This window comes from Triturus cristatus, chromosome 11 (genome assembly GCF_964204655.1).
Source record: "Triturus cristatus chromosome 11, aTriCri1.1, whole genome shotgun sequence".
In the NCBI taxonomy this organism is placed as follows: Eukaryota; Metazoa; Chordata; class Amphibia; order Caudata; family Salamandridae; genus Triturus; species Triturus cristatus.
The window spans coordinates 584,715,367-584,736,137 of record NC_140594.1 but is presented as its reverse complement, the minus strand read 5'-3'; the positions used below and the strand labels follow the sequence as shown (position 1 = coordinate 584,736,137).

The following is a 20,771-nucleotide window of genomic DNA, read 5'->3' as shown; positions in this document are numbered from 1 at the left end:
TGTGCCTAATCGTGTCAAAGCTTCCTCGTTAAAGAATTCACTTTTTAGAATTTTTGAAGAGACTTTATCATATTTTGTGAAGTTTGTTGTATAATTTACATAGCAAATATTTTTAGGGCTCGGCTGGTGCATGGGCCCAAAGAACAGAGCCAGACCCTTGGCTCGGCTCTGGCTCGAGTCCAAACCTATCCGGGTTTCTTTTCAAGGACCGAGGTCAGATGCTGTTTTCGAGAGCACCACGAGCTAGTTGCATGCTCCAGACTTTTCCCGGAAGGTAGTTAATGATTATCAGACCGTTTTAGTTTAATTATTTTAGGTTTTGTGACGCATTGGGTGGTCTGATTTATTCATTAAGTACTCTTCCATAGCACACTATATGTTGAAAAGAGCGCCTTTAGGCTCTGTCTAGGCACTGCACATGGTAAAACCTGGTTAATAACAACTATTTAACACAATGCAAAATTACAGTAAGCGTTTTGATACTACAAATAAAACAAATTAATGCTGCATTTATTTACACATTTCAGACAGAAGCTGCAAAAATAATCATGTAACATGCATCATGTCACTCCTGCAGATAATCAATATAGGTTTGTTTTAATTTCACCACCGAGTGATGCAGTTAGTGAAGGCATTATTTGAATAACATTATTTTTATTCATCGTTTAAATTCCTTTAGGTTGCAGACTTGCTCTACCTGGGCATTATTTTCATTTCCAGTGTTCATCAAATAGCACAGAAGCCCAACCTTGGGGGTGTGTGTGACTGTTCACCAGTGGCACGTGAAGTAACAGTAGATGTTATAGCACCCAGGATAATGTGCTGCATGGCTAAATACTATAAGGTCCCAAAGGTGATACCCATTGGCTATGCTAGTGCTTGTTTTAAATTAAAGGAAATTGCTGTGTTAGACATTTGGCCTTAAATAGATTAAAACTGAGCTGTTGATTTAGCAGCCATTGAGCTCAAAGGAAATTTAAGACTTCAGTTTTTTTTAAAGTTTGCAATTTTCCTTCAGTTTTATTTTCCTCCTATTTAGCCCCTTTTTTCTCACAAGTACATCTAGAGCTACTGATGGATGTGTTACTTCTACTTTTTACATGTTTTGCCCTTTAGGCGTTTTTTCCTGTAAGAATTTATTTTTCCTGAATTTGCTGAGGTCTTCCTGAAAAATTATAAACAACCGTGCAGGGCTTGTTGGTCAGTGTCTCCCAGAATTTAACTTGTCCCTTACATCACAGTGCTTCTGTATCTCCTCATTGTTAAACCAGCAGATGAGTGATGGCTTTGCAGAGATTCTGATGTGGATCATATGATTGTCCGTTAGAATTGTTCTCCGACATACAGCAGACATTATATGCCTTAATTTGTTTTTGCGCAGATGTTTCCTTTGTTACTAGAAGCTACTCTTGCAGTTGTACCAGGGGTAAAGGCTCTGATATAACTCTTGTAGGATTTAAGACTGGTGGTATAACCTTAACTGGGCAATAGAGGATGGCAACGTAAGGTTCAGTGGGTGCACATGTAAGTATCATGTTATTTGGGAATTGCGTTTAGACAGTTGGCAAATCCCTTATCGGCAAAAGTGACTAGTGCCCTTAAACAACTTAATAATTTGTGTCTGTTTTTTATCTTATAGATGCTGTCCACCGTTCTTAATATTATCATCTTTGAAGATTGTAGGAATCAGTGGTCCATGTCTCGGCCTCTACTTGGCCTTATTTTGTTGAATGAGAAGGTAAGGCATTGCAGACTGGCTACTTGGACAAATGATACACATTAATTTTTCATGGTCCTACCGAGAACCTCCTTTATCACCTCTCATGTCTTTATGAGCTGTCAACCCCATATCCTCTGGTAAACTCATGTAAATGTTGTCATCGGTATCCCATGCAATGGAAGACAATTCTATGTTTCCAGCACCCTTTCTAATATAAGGTCCTTCCTTACACATTGTGTAGGAGTTAGTGTTCATTCTAACAATGAGTGAAAGGAGCGGTCTCATCTTCCAAGGTCCTAGAAGTTGTTAGATTGTGTGGAAGTAGAGCTCTTTTACACTGAGTCTGCATGGTATCATATTATAGCTTCTAAGGACCCCTCTTCCCCTCATGTGCAAAGTGCTATTCAAACAGAATGGCACTCAAATCATTTAACAAATCTGAACACTGAAGTCAAACCTAAACATACCTTAAAATACTAAATTATAGAGTGAGTTAGGGCATGTGGCATTAGTAAATCTGAAATGTAGAGTCCTGACATACCACCCAATCTAGAGCCTAAAAAGCCATGTTTTAAATTTGTTCCTGAAAGGCAGGTATTGAGAGACCAAACATAGTTCCAGGGGTAGGCAATTCCAAATCTTGGCAGATTGGAAAGGGAAAGTCTAACCTCCTTATTGATGCTTATTGATTGTTGGTACTCTCAACAGATGTGGCAAGGCAGATCTGAGAGATCACACAGTGGTGTACTATTTAAAGAGCTGATATGTAAAGGAAAAGGAAGGACATTTCTTATACTTGATTTTAAAACAAATGCAGAGGCTTGTGAACAAATAACCTGTTTAAAGAGGAAGCAAGTGCGAGGTGACCAGAAATGGTTCCTCGTGTGAGTGAGCTGGTTGTAAATGATGATCTGTGTTTGAAGAAAGTCTTTAATGTAGAGCATTAGAATATTTGAGTTGTGACCCTGCTTCATATTGAATCATATTGGAATGTGTGGATCAGAGAGGATTAGTAAGAGGTCCTTGTGAACTTTAAAATGAAAGAAAGAAACCGGATTCAGATACCTTAGCCTGTAGCTTAAAACACAGCTCATCTTCTAAATAAATTCCTAGATTCCTTATTGTTCTTGCTTGAAAGTGGCATTGACGTTGAGTGCCCTGCAGCCATGCAGATTGAGGAGGGCCCACCCCTGCATCGCCGCCTCAGTTTTATCATTGTTTAATTTTAAGGCAGTTGAACAACATCCAGAAGGAGCCTGTTGTGATTCAGCTACACAAAAGTTGCTGCATGCCGAGTTGATATTCTCATCCATCCTTTAAATAATAAAATCTGTGTTTCTTCAGCATAACATTGACAGACATATTAATGGACCCCATGGAAGCCTGGCATAAGGTGCCACAACTTGATTGAATAATGTAGGGCTTAAAGAAGAGCTTTGCAGCACTCCACTGGGCTACATTCAGATAGGAACAGAGGTTCACTTTCAAACCTTAACTCTGATTCTTGTACCCTGAGAGCCACATGGAACATAGAATCGAATGCTGTAGATAGGGCGATGAGGATCGATCATTGCAGCTATGCCTTCAAGATCCACTATCACATGAAGTTTGTTTTGTAATACCAGTAAGGGACTCTTTCACCGTGGAAAGGCTGGAATCTCTCTTGAACAAAACTAATTATCACGTCCTTTGCAATAAAAGAGGAAAGTTTAGCAATGACCTATCTGTTGAATAATAGCTGGGAGGTTAACTTCTATATAATCAAGAGATGACGTTTCCAAGGATTTTCAGCAAATGGAGTGCATTAGCTTTGTTCCATTCCCAGGGGGCCCTGTCCATTTCAATAGATGAGTTTGCAAACTACATAGCGCTGGCTCAGTGATAGATGACTCTAGCTGTAAAATACGCTTATGACTGGTCATCTACATAACCCGATTTGTCTACTTTCATAAGTTGAATTGTTTTTTCCTGTCAAAAGGGAGAACTTTGTTAGTATGCTCGATGTTTCTGGTGTCATAATTCAAACAAACCTGAACTCCTAAAACAGGGAGGCAGAATTTTCCCATCCTGAAGAGACAAAGTAATATATTCCTTGTATTTTAGCCAAAAAAAAGGTGGGCAAGGATTCGCAGCCTGTAGTTATAGAAATCAGAATATTGTGTTTTGTTGTGAGACCTTATCACGTAAAAATGTTAGTCTTTATCGGGTCCAGTTAGGTTCTCCGTCCTCAGTAGCTGTAACACAAAGCAGTCCGGCTTAGTCAACGGAACAAGTATCAATTATTTTTAAGTACCAAAACAGGTAATAAGAAAGAAACAAAACACAATAAAAACCCCAACACCATTGTGATAGAAATTGAATTTTTTTGCATTAAAAAGACATAAATGACAAAAATCTAGAAATTTTCAAAGGTAAGTATAACACTTTTTAACTTAGCCTTTTGGATGCAATAAATCATTGCAAGCGGATTAGTAGCCATGTCTCTGAAATGCCTTTTAGCCTTCTCCTGAACTGACCACAACGGGTTGGGGGATAGTCACAGGGTCCACTCCATTCCGGGGAGACAGTTACCTGTCTCTGCCAGCAGTCTCGGGGTCCTTAGTCACCTTCCAAGAAGTGGTCCTGATGCCGGGGATGCAGGATACTGATATAATAAAGATGTGGCAAGTATTTTTGGGGACACTCTATCCATTGCAGTATGAGTCGTCTCTGGCCTCCGGTCTCGATTTCTGATGATGCAGAGGGGAAGTCCAGTGCAGGTCCAGTTGCCACTGTTCTGCTGGTCTTCCAGTTGCCGCAGTTTTCAGGGGTTGCTTGTAGGTTAGTTCTTTTTTTCTGGCATGGCAACCAGAGTCTAAATGCCACAGGTCCCACATATATCTGGGCAATGCAGGCTCCTTTACCTTTAATGGCCTCGTATCTGCAACAGGGAGTTAGCCAACTAATTCTTGGAATCACTCTTTTTGTTCTGGTACCTGTAAGGTAATTTTCCATGAGTGGGCTCAGTCTTCTCTTTGCTTGGCCCTCTGGTTCAGCAGGTGCAGTCCAGTGTTTGGTACAGCCTCTCCTTGCTGGTTCAAAGGAGCAACAGGGCAGTCTTCCAAAGTCGTCTTTGCAGTCAAGTACTGATCTGAGATCAGGGTGCCTGGGTAGCTCGACTTTTATGTTTGTTTTGAGCTTGTCTGAGGGGGGCAACCAACTAGCCAACAGGCTACAAGTTCCCATGGGCTATCCCACCCACTTGGTGACAGCTTCTGGGAAGTGTGGCATCTAGCTATCCCAGAGTGCATTATTCTGCCCACTCCCAATATGACCAGATCCTTCTCTTGGTGATGGAGCTCCCTAGCCCATTCCAAAGGTGTGGCTACCTGGAGGCTACACTCACATTTTAAAACCTGTTTGACTTCAGGTTTTCCTTCCCTGCTTGGGATGCTAGCCTGTCTTCCTGAACAAAGGAAACAAACCTTCCTGATGTGTGCTCCGTTCAAGCCTTTTTAGTGGCCATAACTTCTGCCAGGAGGGTGAGCGCATTGCAGGCTTCAGCATCCAAGCCTCCTTACCTGATCATCTTCCCTGATAAGTTGGTGCTATGCATTGGGGCCCCCTTCTCACCGAAAATGGTAACACCATTCCACGTGGGGCAATCGGTCACCTTGCCACTATGCTCCTTCACACCTCTATAACGAGGAGCGACCTCACCGCCTGGTCCCAAAAAGAGCTTTGTCGTTCTACCTGGACCGCACTATAGAGTTCCCGGTGGACTACCAACTCCTTTGCAGGGTAGATTGGATCAAAGAAAGATCATGCAGTGCAGAAGAGGACTATCTCGCGATGGGTCGTCCTCTGCATCAAAATTTGCTACGCTCTGGCTAAAAAACAGAAACGAAAGCTTAAGAGCTCATTCCACCCGGCTGTCACCACAGCATTGCAACGTGGTGTTCCAGTCCTTGACATTTGTCAAGCAGCAACGTGGGCATCACTGCACACTTTCACTAAGCACTACTACCTGGACAGTCAAGTTTGCAGGGATGGCCATTTTAGCCGCTCTGTCCTGCAGGACTATCTGGTCTAATCTGGTCCACGGTCCCTCCGGGGAATGTATTGCTTGGGTATCTATTATAAGGTAAGGAATCTGCGGCTAGATGTCTATATCAGATGGACAAGTTACTTACCTTAGGTAATGCCTTATCTGGTAGAGACATTATCTAGCCGCAGATTCCTTACCGACCCATCCATCCTCAAATAACAGGTTTTTATCTTCAGGGCTGATCCCTTTCAGAGCCCAAGTTGTTTTAAACACATACGTGCACTCCATGGCTCCGAGCTCCTGGGGTGGAAAGTCGTGAAAAGTAACTGACATCAGCATGCTGAGGTGGCGTCTATATAGGTGATGAGGATATCACTTCCAGCACTGCCGACAACGTCATATGGAGCCGACCTCAGCCACCTACCGGCACGCAAGGGTATTGCTCAAGCAAAAGTCTTTCAGATCCAGCCTGATGCCTGGGATATTCTGTAAGAAACTGGTTCTATATATACTGCACCAAAGTGAGGTACAGTGTGTATAGAGTCCAAGAGTCTATAGAGGTTTGCAGGGTTTAAAGTTAGATAGAACCTTACTCTCTAAAGTTGTAGCTTGGTCGAGCAGTAAGGCAGTATTAGAGGACAGTGTAAAGCATTTGATGTACACACTCAGTCAGCAAATGGTCTCACACACTCAAGAACTGAACTCTAGGCCAATTGTTTTGTATAAAAAATATACTGTTGTTTTATCTCTAGAACCAAGCAAGCCTGGTACAGGTAAGCATATAAATACTTTGCAGTAGTAATTGACTTGTTTGAACACAGTTCAGAATTGCAGTATAACTGGTACTGATTACAGGTTTAAGAAAGCAGTTTGCAACACATTGCAGGTATAGTACATTCAATTGAATGGGCTTTTTAAGTAAAATGCAGTTAATTACATTTCAGATTACTTTTCTAACCACAGGGCTGGATCCTAGAGTCAGCCCTGGGACATTTCATGAAAACAGGTGAGTAAATGTGTTGTGGTTAAAGGTATGATTTTTAAGGAATATTATTGTATTTCAAAAGTTGACACTTAGAAACTTTTTCAAAAAAAAAAAAATAGAAAAAATAGAGAGCCGTGGGGTTGGGGTGAGGATGTAACCAGGCGCCATCATAACAGGCTCAGGTTTGAGCCTGATTGCCTACATAGTGGTGGGGGGCGGGGGGAGGAGGAGGGGGGAGGGGGGGGGAAGGGGGGTTAAAGCTCAGTTCTGGGTCCTTAATATCTTTGCAAAATCTTATGTCTAACATAGAAAAAGGTACTGAGAGGTTCAAATGTAGAAAAAAGATTAATACTGAGAAAATTAAGTAAATTTTTTCTTTATTTTTTCAGAGCAAGGAAAACAGCAGTATGGATAAACTAAAAATACTATCGATTAACATTTGTGGCCTCAATGATGAAAAACAAAAGACAAAGAGTGGCCATTGGGCTCCAAGTATCAGGAGCGAACATTCTCTGTGTTCAAGAAACACATATTGAGGGGTCACAAATTTATTTGCTGAATCAACTGGGTTTTAAGCTTATTACCGCCACCACACAAGGGACTAGGACAAAGGGTGTTGCTATTTTGGGGAAAGCGAGTATGGCACAGTTTACTCGCTCAATCTCCGATAAATATGGTCGTTGGGCTATTACAGAGTGTCAGATGTCTAATGGAGATAGAATGACAATTTGTACAATCTATAGTAATATTAATGATGACCCCGTAGTTTTGGATCACATATCTAACGAACTGGTCCATTGGCCACTTCCAGTAATAATCTGCGGGGATTTTAATATAAATCTACCTAGTAATTGGTCAGAGGAGTCTGGTTTCCAATACAAAGGCAGAAAGCCTAAAGTTTTCCAAGCCCTTAAAAATCTATGCTTAACTCATGGTCTCATAGACAGTTGGCAGGCGCAATACCCAAACGATCAGGGTTTTACATATTACTCCCATCCACATACACTCCATGCAAGGTTGGATTACTTCTTGGTCTCTAGTACTCTATCCACTAGTTATTTCATCGAAAAACTACCAAGGGTTCTTTCAGACCATAATCCCCTTCTTTTAACTCTGGATATTGGTACGCAAAAACGGAACAATAGAATATGGACGTTTGAAAGAGCATTATTAATAAACGAGGCGTACTGTCAATGCATGCGACAGTGGATCCCCAGATTCCTAGAGGAAAATATAGGTAGTGCACCAATTGAGATCGTTTGGGACACTCTCAAAGCTGGAATCAGAGGGGAAACACTTCGATTTTCATTGAATGTTAAGAAAAAAAGCTAAACAAGTAATGAAAACACTTCAGGGTAACATCGCAATCGCTGAAGGAGGGCTAATTAAAGCCATCCAGGAGGGAAGAGACACGGAAAATGAGTTAAAACAGATCTCACTTGCTAAAAATAGTGTCATAGATATACGAACTACAAAAGCTATTAATAAAGCAACCGCATATAAGGAAACTATTTACGAACTGAGTGAACAAGTTGGACATCAGTTAGCGGTACGCGCCCGTGAACTCAATTCCGTTAATTCCATTAAGATGATTCGAGATCCAGAAGTAGGGCTAATAACAGATTCGGATGCAATTAGAACTGCCTTCTATAAATTCTATCAGGCTCTATATAGGGATAATGATACTAATATACAATTAGATGCAATCAACGAATACATCAATCAAGATAGCCCATCGAGATTAGAAAGTAATGAAAGTAATGATTCAGAAGATATGGATGTGGTCCCGCAAGGGGAGGAAATTCTTCTCGCATTAAAAAGTCTTACTTCAGGCAAAGCGGCCGGTATGGATGGGATTCCCACTGAATTTTATATCCAATTCTTTCCCCAAGTTAAGAATATACTAACAACACTGATCGCACATATATTCCTAGGGGGGCGACCCCCAGAGTCATGGTCAAGGGCCAAAATTATAGTATTTCCAAAAAAAACATAAAGACCCTACAGAACTTGGGTCGTATCGCCCAATTACCTTAATAACTAGTGATTCTAAAATCTACGCTAAGTTACTCGCCGCACGATTAGCTCTGAATATACACAAAATCGTATCGGCTCGACAACACAGGTTCATCCCGGGTAGAGATACCACAGATCATATCCAGAGAGTAATCTCATTGTTTGATTGGTGTGAAGTTTCAGGAGACCCTATGGCACTTATACTTTTAGATGCCGAAAAAGCTTTCGATAGGGTCTCCTGGAAATATCTCTGGATTGCGATGGCTAGATGTGGCATTGGAGATCCCTTTATTACAGCGGTAAAAATGTTGTACAGCAATCCGTCTGCCGGTGTTATGGTGAATGGGTCAATTACAGCACCATTCTCTATTACTAGAGGTACAAGACAGGGGTGTCCGTGCTCACCCCTCTTATTTGCTATATATATTGACCCATTTATCCGAAGATTAGATAACAACGCATTGATACCATCCATCTGGATAAGAGATCAGGCCACCAAAACATTGGCATACGCGGACGATATCGCGCTGGTTACCAGTGACCCAGCGATTTCGGCTGCGGTGATTGAAGAGGAAGCTAACATTTTTGGCCAAATATCGGGCTATAAACTCAACCAATCAAAAACTCAGATTATCCTTAACAGTAAAATTGAGATGATGGATACACGGGTTACCGAGAAAGCTATATATCTTGGCGTGAGTATTACGGCCAAAATAGAGAATCTAGTTACCGATAATATTGATCCATTAATTCAACGTACAAAAAAGGATTTGATTAGGAGTAACAATCTTCACTTATCCATCGTGGGTCGGTGTAATTTGATTAAAATGCTTTTCCTTCCAAGATTTCTTTATTTTTTTAGATCAATCTGTCTAGAATTTCCTTCACAAGTATTTAAAGATTTGGATAGTATGTTTTCTAGATTTATCTGGGGGTACAAAAAATCCCGTAGAGCCTTGCGAACTTTTACTTTCCCTAAAGATAGAGGGGGCATGAGATTGCCCAACTTTAAGCTATATTACTGGGCTACTATCTTAAAATACTGCAATAAGCTTTTATTTACGTTTGCACCTACCAGCGAAGGGGATATTCCAACTCCACAAGAGCTGCTATTAGGTAATGAATCGAGAGGTTGCCTGTGGCGTCATCTTAACGATAGCTATTTCAAAAAAGTTAAATTTAAGTCCATATTTGGTATTTATAAGACCTGGAATTCCGTTAGAAAACTTACTAATATCGGACAACTATCTTTCTACACCCTAATCCATAAAAATAGCCATCTCCCTGGGATCTTCAATGATTTATGCATGGAAAGATGGTTTTTGAATGGGATTACGCATCTTGGGTGTTTTTATACTCCATTAGGTATTAAATCTTTTGGCGAATTACAGCTGGAATACAATTTAGAGCAACGGGATTTCTTTCAATTTTTGCAAATTCGGGATTTTTTATTAAAAAGAGGAGGAGGAGACGTGTTGTTTCAAAAGGTGCAGTTAATGGAGAATATGGCTTCAAGAAATAATCTCAAAATAGGAGAGATTTATGAACAACTGCTTCTGCGACAAACTGATGATCTTGATAAATACTTAAGTAAATGGCAGCTTAAACTTGGTGTGTCCAGGGAAACTGTTCATCAATCTCTCTTACTATATCAGTCTATTTTAATGTCTACCAAGCTGCAGGCCCAGTTTTACAAAACTTTCTTCTTTTTTTATTATACTCCTTATAAGATCGCTAAATGGGGGACCGGGAAAGGAACTACATGTCCTAGATGTGATCTAGTTGAAGCCGATAGCATTCATATTTTTGCTACCTGTACTGTACTAACTTCAGTAGTGGCCGATATTTCAACATTTCTCTCGGAAGTTTTTAATACAAGAATAGAGATTTATGTTGAAGAGATTATGTTAGGTGTTGCTAATATCTCAAGACCGAAATATATGCAAGGTCTGGTTTTTGTGGCCATGGCTGTCTTTAGATTATGTATCGCGTCAGCTTGGCTTGATACAAATGCGCCAAGTTTTCAACAATGGAGATCACGCCTGTTGGCCACCTGTAGTTTAGAAGTAGCTATCTACAGAAGAAAGGGCTTGCGCAAGCGCAAGTTAGGGCTGGCAATTTGGGATCCCGTGTTGCAATGGTCTCAGAGATAACGGGGTAATTCGTAAGCCATACTTGTTTTTTTCGACTATTGTCAGTCCCATATTATGTTATGCTGTTTATTGATCATAACTGTTGTTCTTCACGTCTTTTTTCTTTCTTTTCAATGCAACAGAATCTGAGCTGGGGGTGGGGGGTGGGTCATTAGGTGGGTTTTTGTGTTGTATTAAGAAAATTCTTTAATAAAGATTGGGTTTAAAAAAAAAAAAAGAAACTTTTTCAAATAGAATTACCAATGTTATCCTATGGGAGGAAATTCACTTAGCAGGTAAGTTAGGTTATCGTTACTTTTTCTTACTCAGTGCTGGATCCTGGATTCAGCACTGGGACATTTCCTGTCAACAGTTGAGAAAATGCGTTTTGGTTAATCGGCTGATTTTTAAGGAATATTTGCAGTTTTCAAAAGTCGACACTTAGAAACTTTTTGGGAGAAAAAGTGACAATGTTATCCTATGAGGAAAAATGAGTTATCGGTTTCATGGTAAGTAATCAGTCTTTTGAGTTAGGGTTCTGGGGTTAGACTCAGGGGTCTCCCAGGGTCAGTGATGCACTGTTGTTGCACCTTCAGTGGCACTCGGGCGGCCGGGTGCAGAGTGTTGAGGCCCAATGTAATCCTATGGGGGATAGGGGGGACTCCGGTTGGTGGCTGCTGGCAAGCAGGCCACAGGATTGTGGGAGCAAAGCTCCTAGGGTTAAGCACAGGGCACGTTGAGGACCAAGTTAGCACCAAAGGGACACCCTCAGCGGCGCTAGGGCAGCCGGGTGCAGGGTGCAGTTTTGAGGTCGGGTGCCCTGTTGAACTCAATGGAGATTCTCTGGGACAAAGAAACACTGCAGGCTCGGGGACGAAGATCTTCCAGGAGTGACCACCACTTCGAGGGGTAAGTTGAGATGTAGAGGGATGGTCAGGCACCACTGGGTTGGGCACACAAGGCGGTGGGGCGTTGGGTGCAAGGGTGCCTTTAGACGTCGGATTTTCTTGCCCGCTCTGGTCGCGGTGGGGGGGGGTTCTCCTGGATTGAGGCTGCAGGTGTCATCTGGAGGCTTGAGGCAGGTCAGGGGTCGCCGGATCTCTGGTCAGGATCGCCGGGGGGACCTCCTGGTGGTGTTTGTTCACTCAAACACAGGCCGGGCTCGGCGGGTGCAGAGTGTGCTGGATTCGCGGTTTCTGGCTGGCACCAGAAGTTGCAGTTCAAACACGTCCAGTGTTCACGGGAGAAACAGCTTGGAGAGTGAATGCAGGCAGGCCCTCTGGGGTTTTTGAGGTTGCTGGCCGCTGGCCAGGATTTTGCAGGAGCAGGAGCAGGTTCGAGGGTAGACAGGCCTGTAGGGCTGGGGCCAAGTCAGTGGGCGTCGTCCTCTTGTTAGCTCTGCACGGCTTCTCATCCTTCTTTTCTTGTGGTTGCTGGATCTGAGGAAGGAAGCTTCAGGGTGCCCCTAAATACTAAATTTAGGGTCGTTACAGGTAGGTAAAGGGCAGGGACCAATGTGTCCCTTCCCTGTGGTGGGTACACCCCCTATTCTACCACTCTCCAGTGGGAGGGGGGCAGGTGCCTGTCCTTGGTTGGCTGGGTCCCCCCATCCTCAAGATGGCGGGGACTAGAGGTTGTGCTTCACCTCGGCTCCCCCACCTTAGGGGTGGAGTTGGCAAAGGTGGGCACACCTCTCTTCCTCACTTTGTTTTTACCGCCGGTTCTCCCGCCCAAAGTGGGGGGTAGAACCAGTGGGGACCAGTTGCTGAAAGCAGAAAATGGTCTGGAGAGGCTCTCAAAGGCGGCATGGCTTTGAAGCTTCTCCTTCGTAAACCCTTTCCATCCTGGGGGAGGAGGCTTGGCACCTCGTCCCAGGATGTGCATTGTTTCAGTCCCCGAGAGCAGCAGGCTCTCAACCCAGGGGTCCAGAAACATGTCTGGTGGTGACAGCCTGCGCAGCCACTCAGTCAGGTCACTGGTAGTTTGTCGTTTTTCAGGGGGTATCTCTAAGATGCCATCTGTGGTGCATTTTACATTAAATCCCACACTGGCATCCGTGTGGGTTTAATGTGCTGAGAAGTTTGATACCAAACTTCCCAGTTCAGTGCAGCCATTATGGTGCTGTGGAGTTCGTAATGACAACCTCCCAGCACCATATACTCTTAATGGCAGCACTGCACTTACAGGGCCCAGGAATGGACCTGGGCACTGTAGGGGTACAGGGCTCATGCACCTGTACCCTCACCACTGGCATAGGGCACCCTGCTAGAGGGGTGACTGATGTTTGCCAGGGCAGTGGTTTGAGGGCATGGCACACAGGGATGTGTGCCATGTCGTCTTTGTTTTGTTCTGCACCCAAACACTCAGCCTGCAAAGGCAGTGTGTGTGTGTGTGTGTGTCAGGGTACATGGCCTCCAAGGGTGACACAATAAGTGCTGCAGTCCTTAGGGGCCTTCTCTGGTCACAGTGCCCTGGGTACCTATGGTACCATTTGTGGCCAGAGATGCCAATTGGGTTTATTTTTCAATGCAGTTTTAGGGAAGGAACACAGGCCCTGGGTACCTGGCTGGCAGGAGCCCAGGGCACGCTCAGTCAAAGTACATCAGCTATTCAGCAAAAAGTGGGGGCATACCATGCAAGAAATAGGGCACTTTCTCACACATTCTAAGGTAAGGAATCTGCGGCTAGATATGTCTCTACCAGATAAAGTGTTATCAAAGGTAAGTAACTTGTCCTTTTCACTCACAAAACATTCTCTCTAAGGGCACAAATATAAGCATGGAGAACGAGACAGCTTTTCTTTTTAAAAAGCAAGAAATCTGAAGCAGTTGGTTTCTAGCACACTGGCAAGAAAGGCCAGCACCATCTGACAATACAAGGCTTTGCTAGGCTACTTGTCAGCCAATTTTACTTAGTCAAAGTAATAAGTCACCATTCCTCTAACATCTTACCAATGAACTGAAGAAAGCATTGAGCCGACTTGAACTGCTTATAGTGGAAGATAGTGTACAAAGCAGTATGCTAAGTTACTGCATTAAGACATTGGTGATTTAATAAGTCTTCTGAAAATTCCACCTTAAACAATTAGAAAGAATTCTGGCATGTGGCTCAATGAAAGCTAATAAATGCTTGAGAATTGCAGCTACAAATTGGTAACTTTCTAAAATAACATTTGGTAAAAGATCACCTCCTCTTCATGGTCTGCAAAATGTGAGATTGTTGGATGCACTTTTTTTCTGACCAAATGGCTGTTGTGTTTTAAATTATTGTTTAGAATGAGTATTCTCCTTACTCCTTTTTATCTGACCTCACTTGTTTTTCACAGTATTTCTCAGATCTAAGGAATAGTATTGTGAATAGCCAGCCACCAGAGAAGCAGCAGGCAATGCACCTTTGTTTTGAAAACCTGATGGAAGGAATTGAACGAAACCTGTTAACAAAGAATCGTGACAGGTGAGGAGAGCTTCTAAGGGCTTCAGGTAGTTAGCTCTTAGATGGAGTCTTGCTGAGGAAGGGGGTTGGGTGGAGTAAAGTCATTGGACGATGAGGGTTTCTTTGTACTGCTGGGATACTATTGTACAGTGAAGGAGTATTGTACAAATGTGTTGAATGAGGTTACCGTCTGAGCTAAACTGTTGACACAATGCATAAGTTCTACTGTCATCTTGGAATTGGCTGAAACCAAAGCCAGATACCTGTAGGTATGGATGTTGAATGTGGTGTATTATGTTTTCCACTCTGGCATGGTCTTTACTTCTCTCTCTAAACCTCTACTGTGATTGAGATACATTTAGGCGACTTCCATCCGCCCACCTCAAATCCTCAGTGGGTCAAATTTGGAGAGACTGGTATCAGGCACACCCATGTTCGAGACTCGTTTGGGACCATTACTGTGCGTCTTGACTGTATTTGTATTCCATATAAATCTCAGTGCCAGTGTGTAGGAAGCTGGCTCTTTATATAGTGTAGTAGAAAAAGGTTTACTGTGTAAAGTACCCAGATGTCCCTTATAAGTGGACAGTGGCTTGCTCTTGCAATTTGTGTGCTCGCTTTCAGGGGTAGTGTGGTTGAGCAGCCTTAAGCTTATCAGAGAGGAGTGTTAGACATCTGCTGCATTCACACAGTCAATAAATGATGCACACGACTGCATCGGAGCAGCTCCACTACTCCACAGGAGTTCCTGGGTCTTGGATAAAGACTGGCAGTCCTCCCAGGTACTTGGAGGCATAGGCAGCTGCAGGATGAGTCGTGTTTGACGCAATTGTCGAGGACAGCAGAAAGGCCGGCAGGGTTGGCACCAAGTCAGTTGCTGGTTTTCTGTCCTTGCTTTTGCGATTCTTCAGCTTCTCTCTTCTTTCAGGTTGGCAAGCTCTGATTTCCTGGTATCAGGAGCTCCCCTAAATACTAAATGTAGGCGTTTGAGGGAGTGTAGGGTAGTAACCTATGGGCCACTTACCCCTGAGGTCACTACGCCCCCTCTATGACCACTTCCTGTGGGAAGTGGGCATAACCCTGTCCGAAGTTCCTAATTCTGCCATCACAAAGATGCCAAACTTTTAAATTTCGTGTCCACATCAGGTAGCCCACCTTAGGGGTGGAATTAGCCTGAGGGTGGACACGCCTCTCCTGTCCAGGTACAAAATAGGCCCTGGTCGATGGGGGAAGGCGGGCTGAGATGACCTCTGAGGGAAGCCTGATTCACGTACCAAAGGCGGCGAGCTCTTTGAAGCTCCCTGCCTTGGCCTTGGAATGCTTATTTACAGGTCATCCTGCTGTAGAGAGTGTACCGGAGAAAGCTTTGTTCCTGACCTCCTGAGAGCGTGGTCTCTCACCGTTGGTGGTCAGGAACTTGTCTATTGTGGCAAGCTGGTCAAGACCAATCAGCCAGCCCACTAGTAGTTAATAGGTTCTATGGGGGCTCTTTTTCGCTACCCTATGGGTGCATGTATTCATAAATCCATCACTAGAATCAGTGTGGGTTTAATAATACAAGATGTTTGATACCAAACATCTTCGGATTCAGTGAATCCATCTTGTAGCTGGGGAAATCATTTCACACCAGTGTCCAGCAAATGTATTTAAAATGGCTTCCCTGGTCACTTACACTGGCAGTAATTGAACTGTCCAGCACAGGGACATATATGCATGCAGAGATGTCCACACATGTAGTATAGTGCACCTGCCTTAAGGCTGTAAGTCCTGCTGTAGGGTTGACTTATCTATACTGCATGCAGTGTCTGCAGGAATGGCACACAGGGATGTGTTGCATGTCGAGTTTTTACTTTTGTCTGCACTAAGACATGCAGCCTTCAATGGCAGTGTGCATGAGTTAGGTGAGGGATCCCTTAGGGTGGCATATTACATGCTGCAGCTTTTAGAGACCATCTTTGGCACTCGTGCCCTAGGTACCATGGGTACCATTTACTAGGGACTTACATGGGTGCCAATTGGGTGAACAATTGTACTTTTTTAGGGAAAGAGATCTGGTACTGGGGACCTGGTAAGCAGGAACCCAGTGCACTTTCGGTCAAAATTGCATCAAATACCAGGCAAAAAGTAGGTGTGACCATATCTAAAAGGGGCACTTTCCTAAAAGAGTGATGTCTGTTTGTTTTTTTCTGCTCTTTCCAGACACTGGAACCAGTGATGCCACAAATTCTCTTTTTAATATTTTCCTCAGGACATTTTAATTTCATGCAACTATTTTCTTCCCTCAAGTCATCAGGCTTCAAGCCTTGATGAAAATATCATAGACCAATATCAGTAATTGATACTTTCGTAATGGCCTTGGTACCCAAAGGCCATCTTTGAGAGGAGTGCCATATTAATAGCCTCTCTGAAGGTGAGAGATTAGAATTCAAGGAACCAAGTCATGATCCAATCAAGAAGCAGTTCACTATAGAGATAGGTGCACAAAAGATCTGTCCTTGTCACACTATGTACGTATGTGTTGGATTTATAAAGTGCAAACCTAGATACAAAAACAGTGCAGAAAACGAGTATGATGTACAGTGAAAGTGGGCATTGCAGAGTATGGAGGTGATGGACTGAGCACTTCTGCTACTCCTGTTTGGAAAACAACTTATGCCGTTCTATAAAACTGCTGCCGCATCTCCATTATCCCCAACCGTTGCGATATATGTTGCTACCTCGCCCACTAGCCCCTTCTGGTCTAAAACACATTAATTTTCACTAAACACCAAGCCACACAATTCCCCTACACTCTACACAATTTCACTCCATGCCACATAATTCCACTCCTCGCCATAAAATTCCTCTCTATGCATCCAGTTCCACTCCGCTCAAAAAAGTTTCACTCTATGCCCCACAATCTCACACCACACAATTTAACCCCATTCCACTCAATTCCATTCCACTGCAGACAATTCCATGCCGCACAATTACACTCCAATCCACACAGTTCCACACCACACAGTTCATCCCGTCACCACACAATTCCTTGTCACACAGTTCCACTCCATGCTACAGTTACACTCCACACAATTCCATTCCACGCCACAGTCCACTCAATCCCACTCCACGCCACACAATTTCACTCAATGACACGCAATTTTGTGGAACACACTGCCACTCCATGCCACACAATCCCACTCCATGCCACACAATACCACTCCATGCAATCCCACTCAACATAATCCCACTCCCAACAGTTCCCCTCCAGTCAATTCCAGTGTCTGCCACGCAGTTCGATGCAACACACTCCCACTCCACACACTGCCACTCCACACAATTTCACGCCACTCCACTAAGCGTCATGCAATTCCATGCCAATCCACGCTATTACACTCAACACAGTATGACTCCACGCCACACAACTACACTCCATACCACACAATTACACCTCATGCCATACAGTTTCACCCCACACAACACTGCCCCACCACCCAATGCCACTCTCCGCCACACAGTTCTACGCCATTCCATGCCACACAATTCTACGCCATGCCACTCCCCTGCACCCAATTCCACTCCACTCAATCTTACTCCACACAATTCTACACCACCCAATTCCACTCCATTCAACTCTACCCCTTACCACACAGTCACTCCACACAATTCCACTCTACTCCATGCAATTCCACACAATGTCACTCCACTCCTACAATGCCACTCCACACAATGCCACACACTATGCTCCACACTGCACAATACTAGTCCACACAATGACACCCCACTCTGCTCCACACTACACAAAGCCGCTCCACCTCCAGCCACTCCACCCCCACACAGTTCCACTCCACGCCACACAATTCCACTCCACGCCTCACAATTCCACTCCACGCCTCACAATCCCACTCCATGCCACACAATTCCACTCCATGCCACACAATTCCACACCATGCCAGTTTCACTCGAAACCACAGTTTCACTCCACCCCATACAATTCCACTTCACACAGTTCCACTCCAAGCCACAAAATGCCACTCCTCTCCACACAATTCCACGTCACTCCTCACAATTCCACTACACTCTCATCCACTACACTATGCAACACAATGCCACTCCAAATCACAAAGTGCCATTCCACCCAGTGCTGCTCCACTAAACTCCACACAATGCCACTGTATTCCATGTCAGACAATGCCTCTCTGTGCCACTTCACACCACACAGTGCCTCTCCACTCAGTGTCACTCCACTCCACCCAGCCACTCCAAACATTGCTCAATCCACTCTGCGCCACACAATGTAACTCCACTCCATTTACTGCCACTCCTTTCAGTGTTACTGCACAAAGTGCCACTCCACTCAATACCACTCTACTCCAACCGAAACAATAGATGTCACATAGGCGCGACCCATTGCCTTTGCCAGTGTTAGTTTTTCTATAATTGCTCAAAACTTCCTTCAGCAGCATACAGTGGTATCAAATTGCCAGTTTTTCGCAGTGTAATAGGTTGATAATGTGCTATAGATTACAGGAGTGTCTTGGTGCTGGAATAAATTTGAAAGACTAATGTAGTTATTTAGATGATTGGACATCCTGCAACTGTTGCTTTAAAATATGCAGATCAGTACACAAATATAGTCTTGCTTATTATTTTTGTAGATAAGTTATGCATTACTAAACAGCTTTCTCTGTGTATCTGCAGGTTCACTCAGAATTTGTCTGCATTCAGGCGAGAAGTAAACGACTCGATGAAGAATTCAGCGTGTGGTGTAAATAGCAACGACATGATGAGCTGACACTTTCTGTGACACCCCAGTGTGTAGCCGCATCTCTCAAGCCTGGCCGAAGCGGGAGGCCAGGGATGGGAGAGCTTGTCAGATCCTGAAAGCGCCCTTGTCCTCCCTGGGAGGGAGGGTGGGGTTGGGACGTGGCTGCTCTCCCAGTGGCTGTTGGAAGAAGGGGGGGACAGGAGGTGTTTTAAAGGGTGCTCCCACTTCATGGGCATTGTCAGGATAACAAGCCTGCTGCCTCCCCAAGAATGCCTGGATGTTGACGCTTCCCCTCTTCAGCCCTCTGCCTTGTATAAACATGTACATTTTTTCATAACATTTTGAACACTGTTTATATTGATTCGGTTGATAAGAAAAACGTGTGATTGAAGTTTTTATCTTATAATGCGGGCCCCACCCTCCCCCCAATCCACGGGGCTCCATGATGTGAATGAAGAGACGTCCTCCAAGCTTCACGAGAGGAGGTCGTATGAGAGTGGCAGGTGCAGCAGGAAGCACAAGAGAGAGAGCGAGGTGTATATTTCCCAAAATGTATATTTTTTCTTAATTGCCCAGAAATACCAGCCGCTTCCTGTCACCTTGTTTGAGGTACTCTGTGTGAGATGAGGGCCACAGCCCTTCGCGCCCCCAACCTCCTTGCATTTGTCCCCTGCAGCCTAGCCCCCGAGCTCTTTCTGGGCTGGCGGTCAGCACTGCTTTGCACTACTGGGGGTTTTCCTTACTGGACTTGGCTGCTGGGAGGGGAGGGCAGGGCTTGTGCCACAATGTCTCCCTCGCCTTGTGGTTTAACCCATTGTATGGTCTATGACTATCGGATATATTACATCACAGAGTTACATATGTGTTTTTATGGATAGTTGTTCACAACAAATAAATTGAAAGCATGTGTGAAACTCTTCAAAAAGAAAATCCAGCATTCCTCTTGTATGGCTCACCAGAGCCAGGAAGACCAGGTCTAAGCTTCCAGGTCACAGGAAGGCTATGCGTGTTTGTTTCCGTTGAGACGTAGGGGATCTACATCTCGTTTCTAAAGGTATGCATTCCTTCCAGTGTCAAGAGGAGTAAACATTCTGAGGAAAATGCATCAATTTCTGTACTCCACCTAGATTTAATAAATATATTCCCACACTTTGTGCCCTGAGCCCTATCCCATCTGTGTAATGTTGGTTTGTGTCTTAGTAGAGGACGAAGCATATTTGAAAGTGTTTGCATGATGGGGGAGAAGTGTGGGTCGCCTCTGCTTACAGAGCACATGGGTTTGAGGTTCAGTCCCCAAAGTTTGGAAGTAGGGTTTATTTAGTAGGTTCAAATGTGGCCTCATACTTTTAATGAAAAAACGTCTATTGAACCTCTAAGAAGCTACATTCTATATTTAATATTTAAAGTAAATCTAGATACAGTTGGTACCTATTGAAAGTTTAGTTGCAGTGGTTGACGAGTGGGGAGCCCCACATTACTCCTTTTCAATAGACTGGACACACAGTGCAGCAGCAACATCTTTGTCACTTTGCAGTTGAGTGCAGGCACCTACTGTGGATGTGCTAATTCCTCTTTGACGAGTGCGCGTGTTTGCCGGGTCCTACAGTTGTAAAGACTCGCTGGTGGTTTTGTAAGAGGGTTGGCTGCATTTAGTGTATGCATTGTGACCGCAAATAAACATCAATGGTTTGTACTGAGCTTCGTCCTCCCCT

General features: G+C 43.9%; 1 protein-coding gene across 10 annotated transcripts in view; it reads left to right on the top strand.

The window, feature by feature from the left end:
• The window catches only part of XPO7 (exportin 7), a 598,229-nt gene extending 578,016 nt beyond the window's left edge, over nt 1–20,213 (top strand). For all 10 annotated transcript variants that reach the window (XM_085633849.1, XM_085633846.1, XM_085633854.1 and 7 more), the window contains 3 exons: nt 1,640–1,738; nt 14,206–14,333; nt 18,993–20,213. In XM_085633849.1, the coding sequence (XP_085489975.1) occupies nt 1,640–1,738; nt 14,206–14,333; nt 18,993–19,086 (321 nt within the window). In that variant the 3' untranslated portion in view covers nt 19,087–20,213. The remainder of the gene's footprint in view (nt 1–1,639; nt 1,739–14,205; nt 14,334–18,992) is intronic.
• Nucleotides 20,214–20,771: the final 558 nt, after the last annotated feature.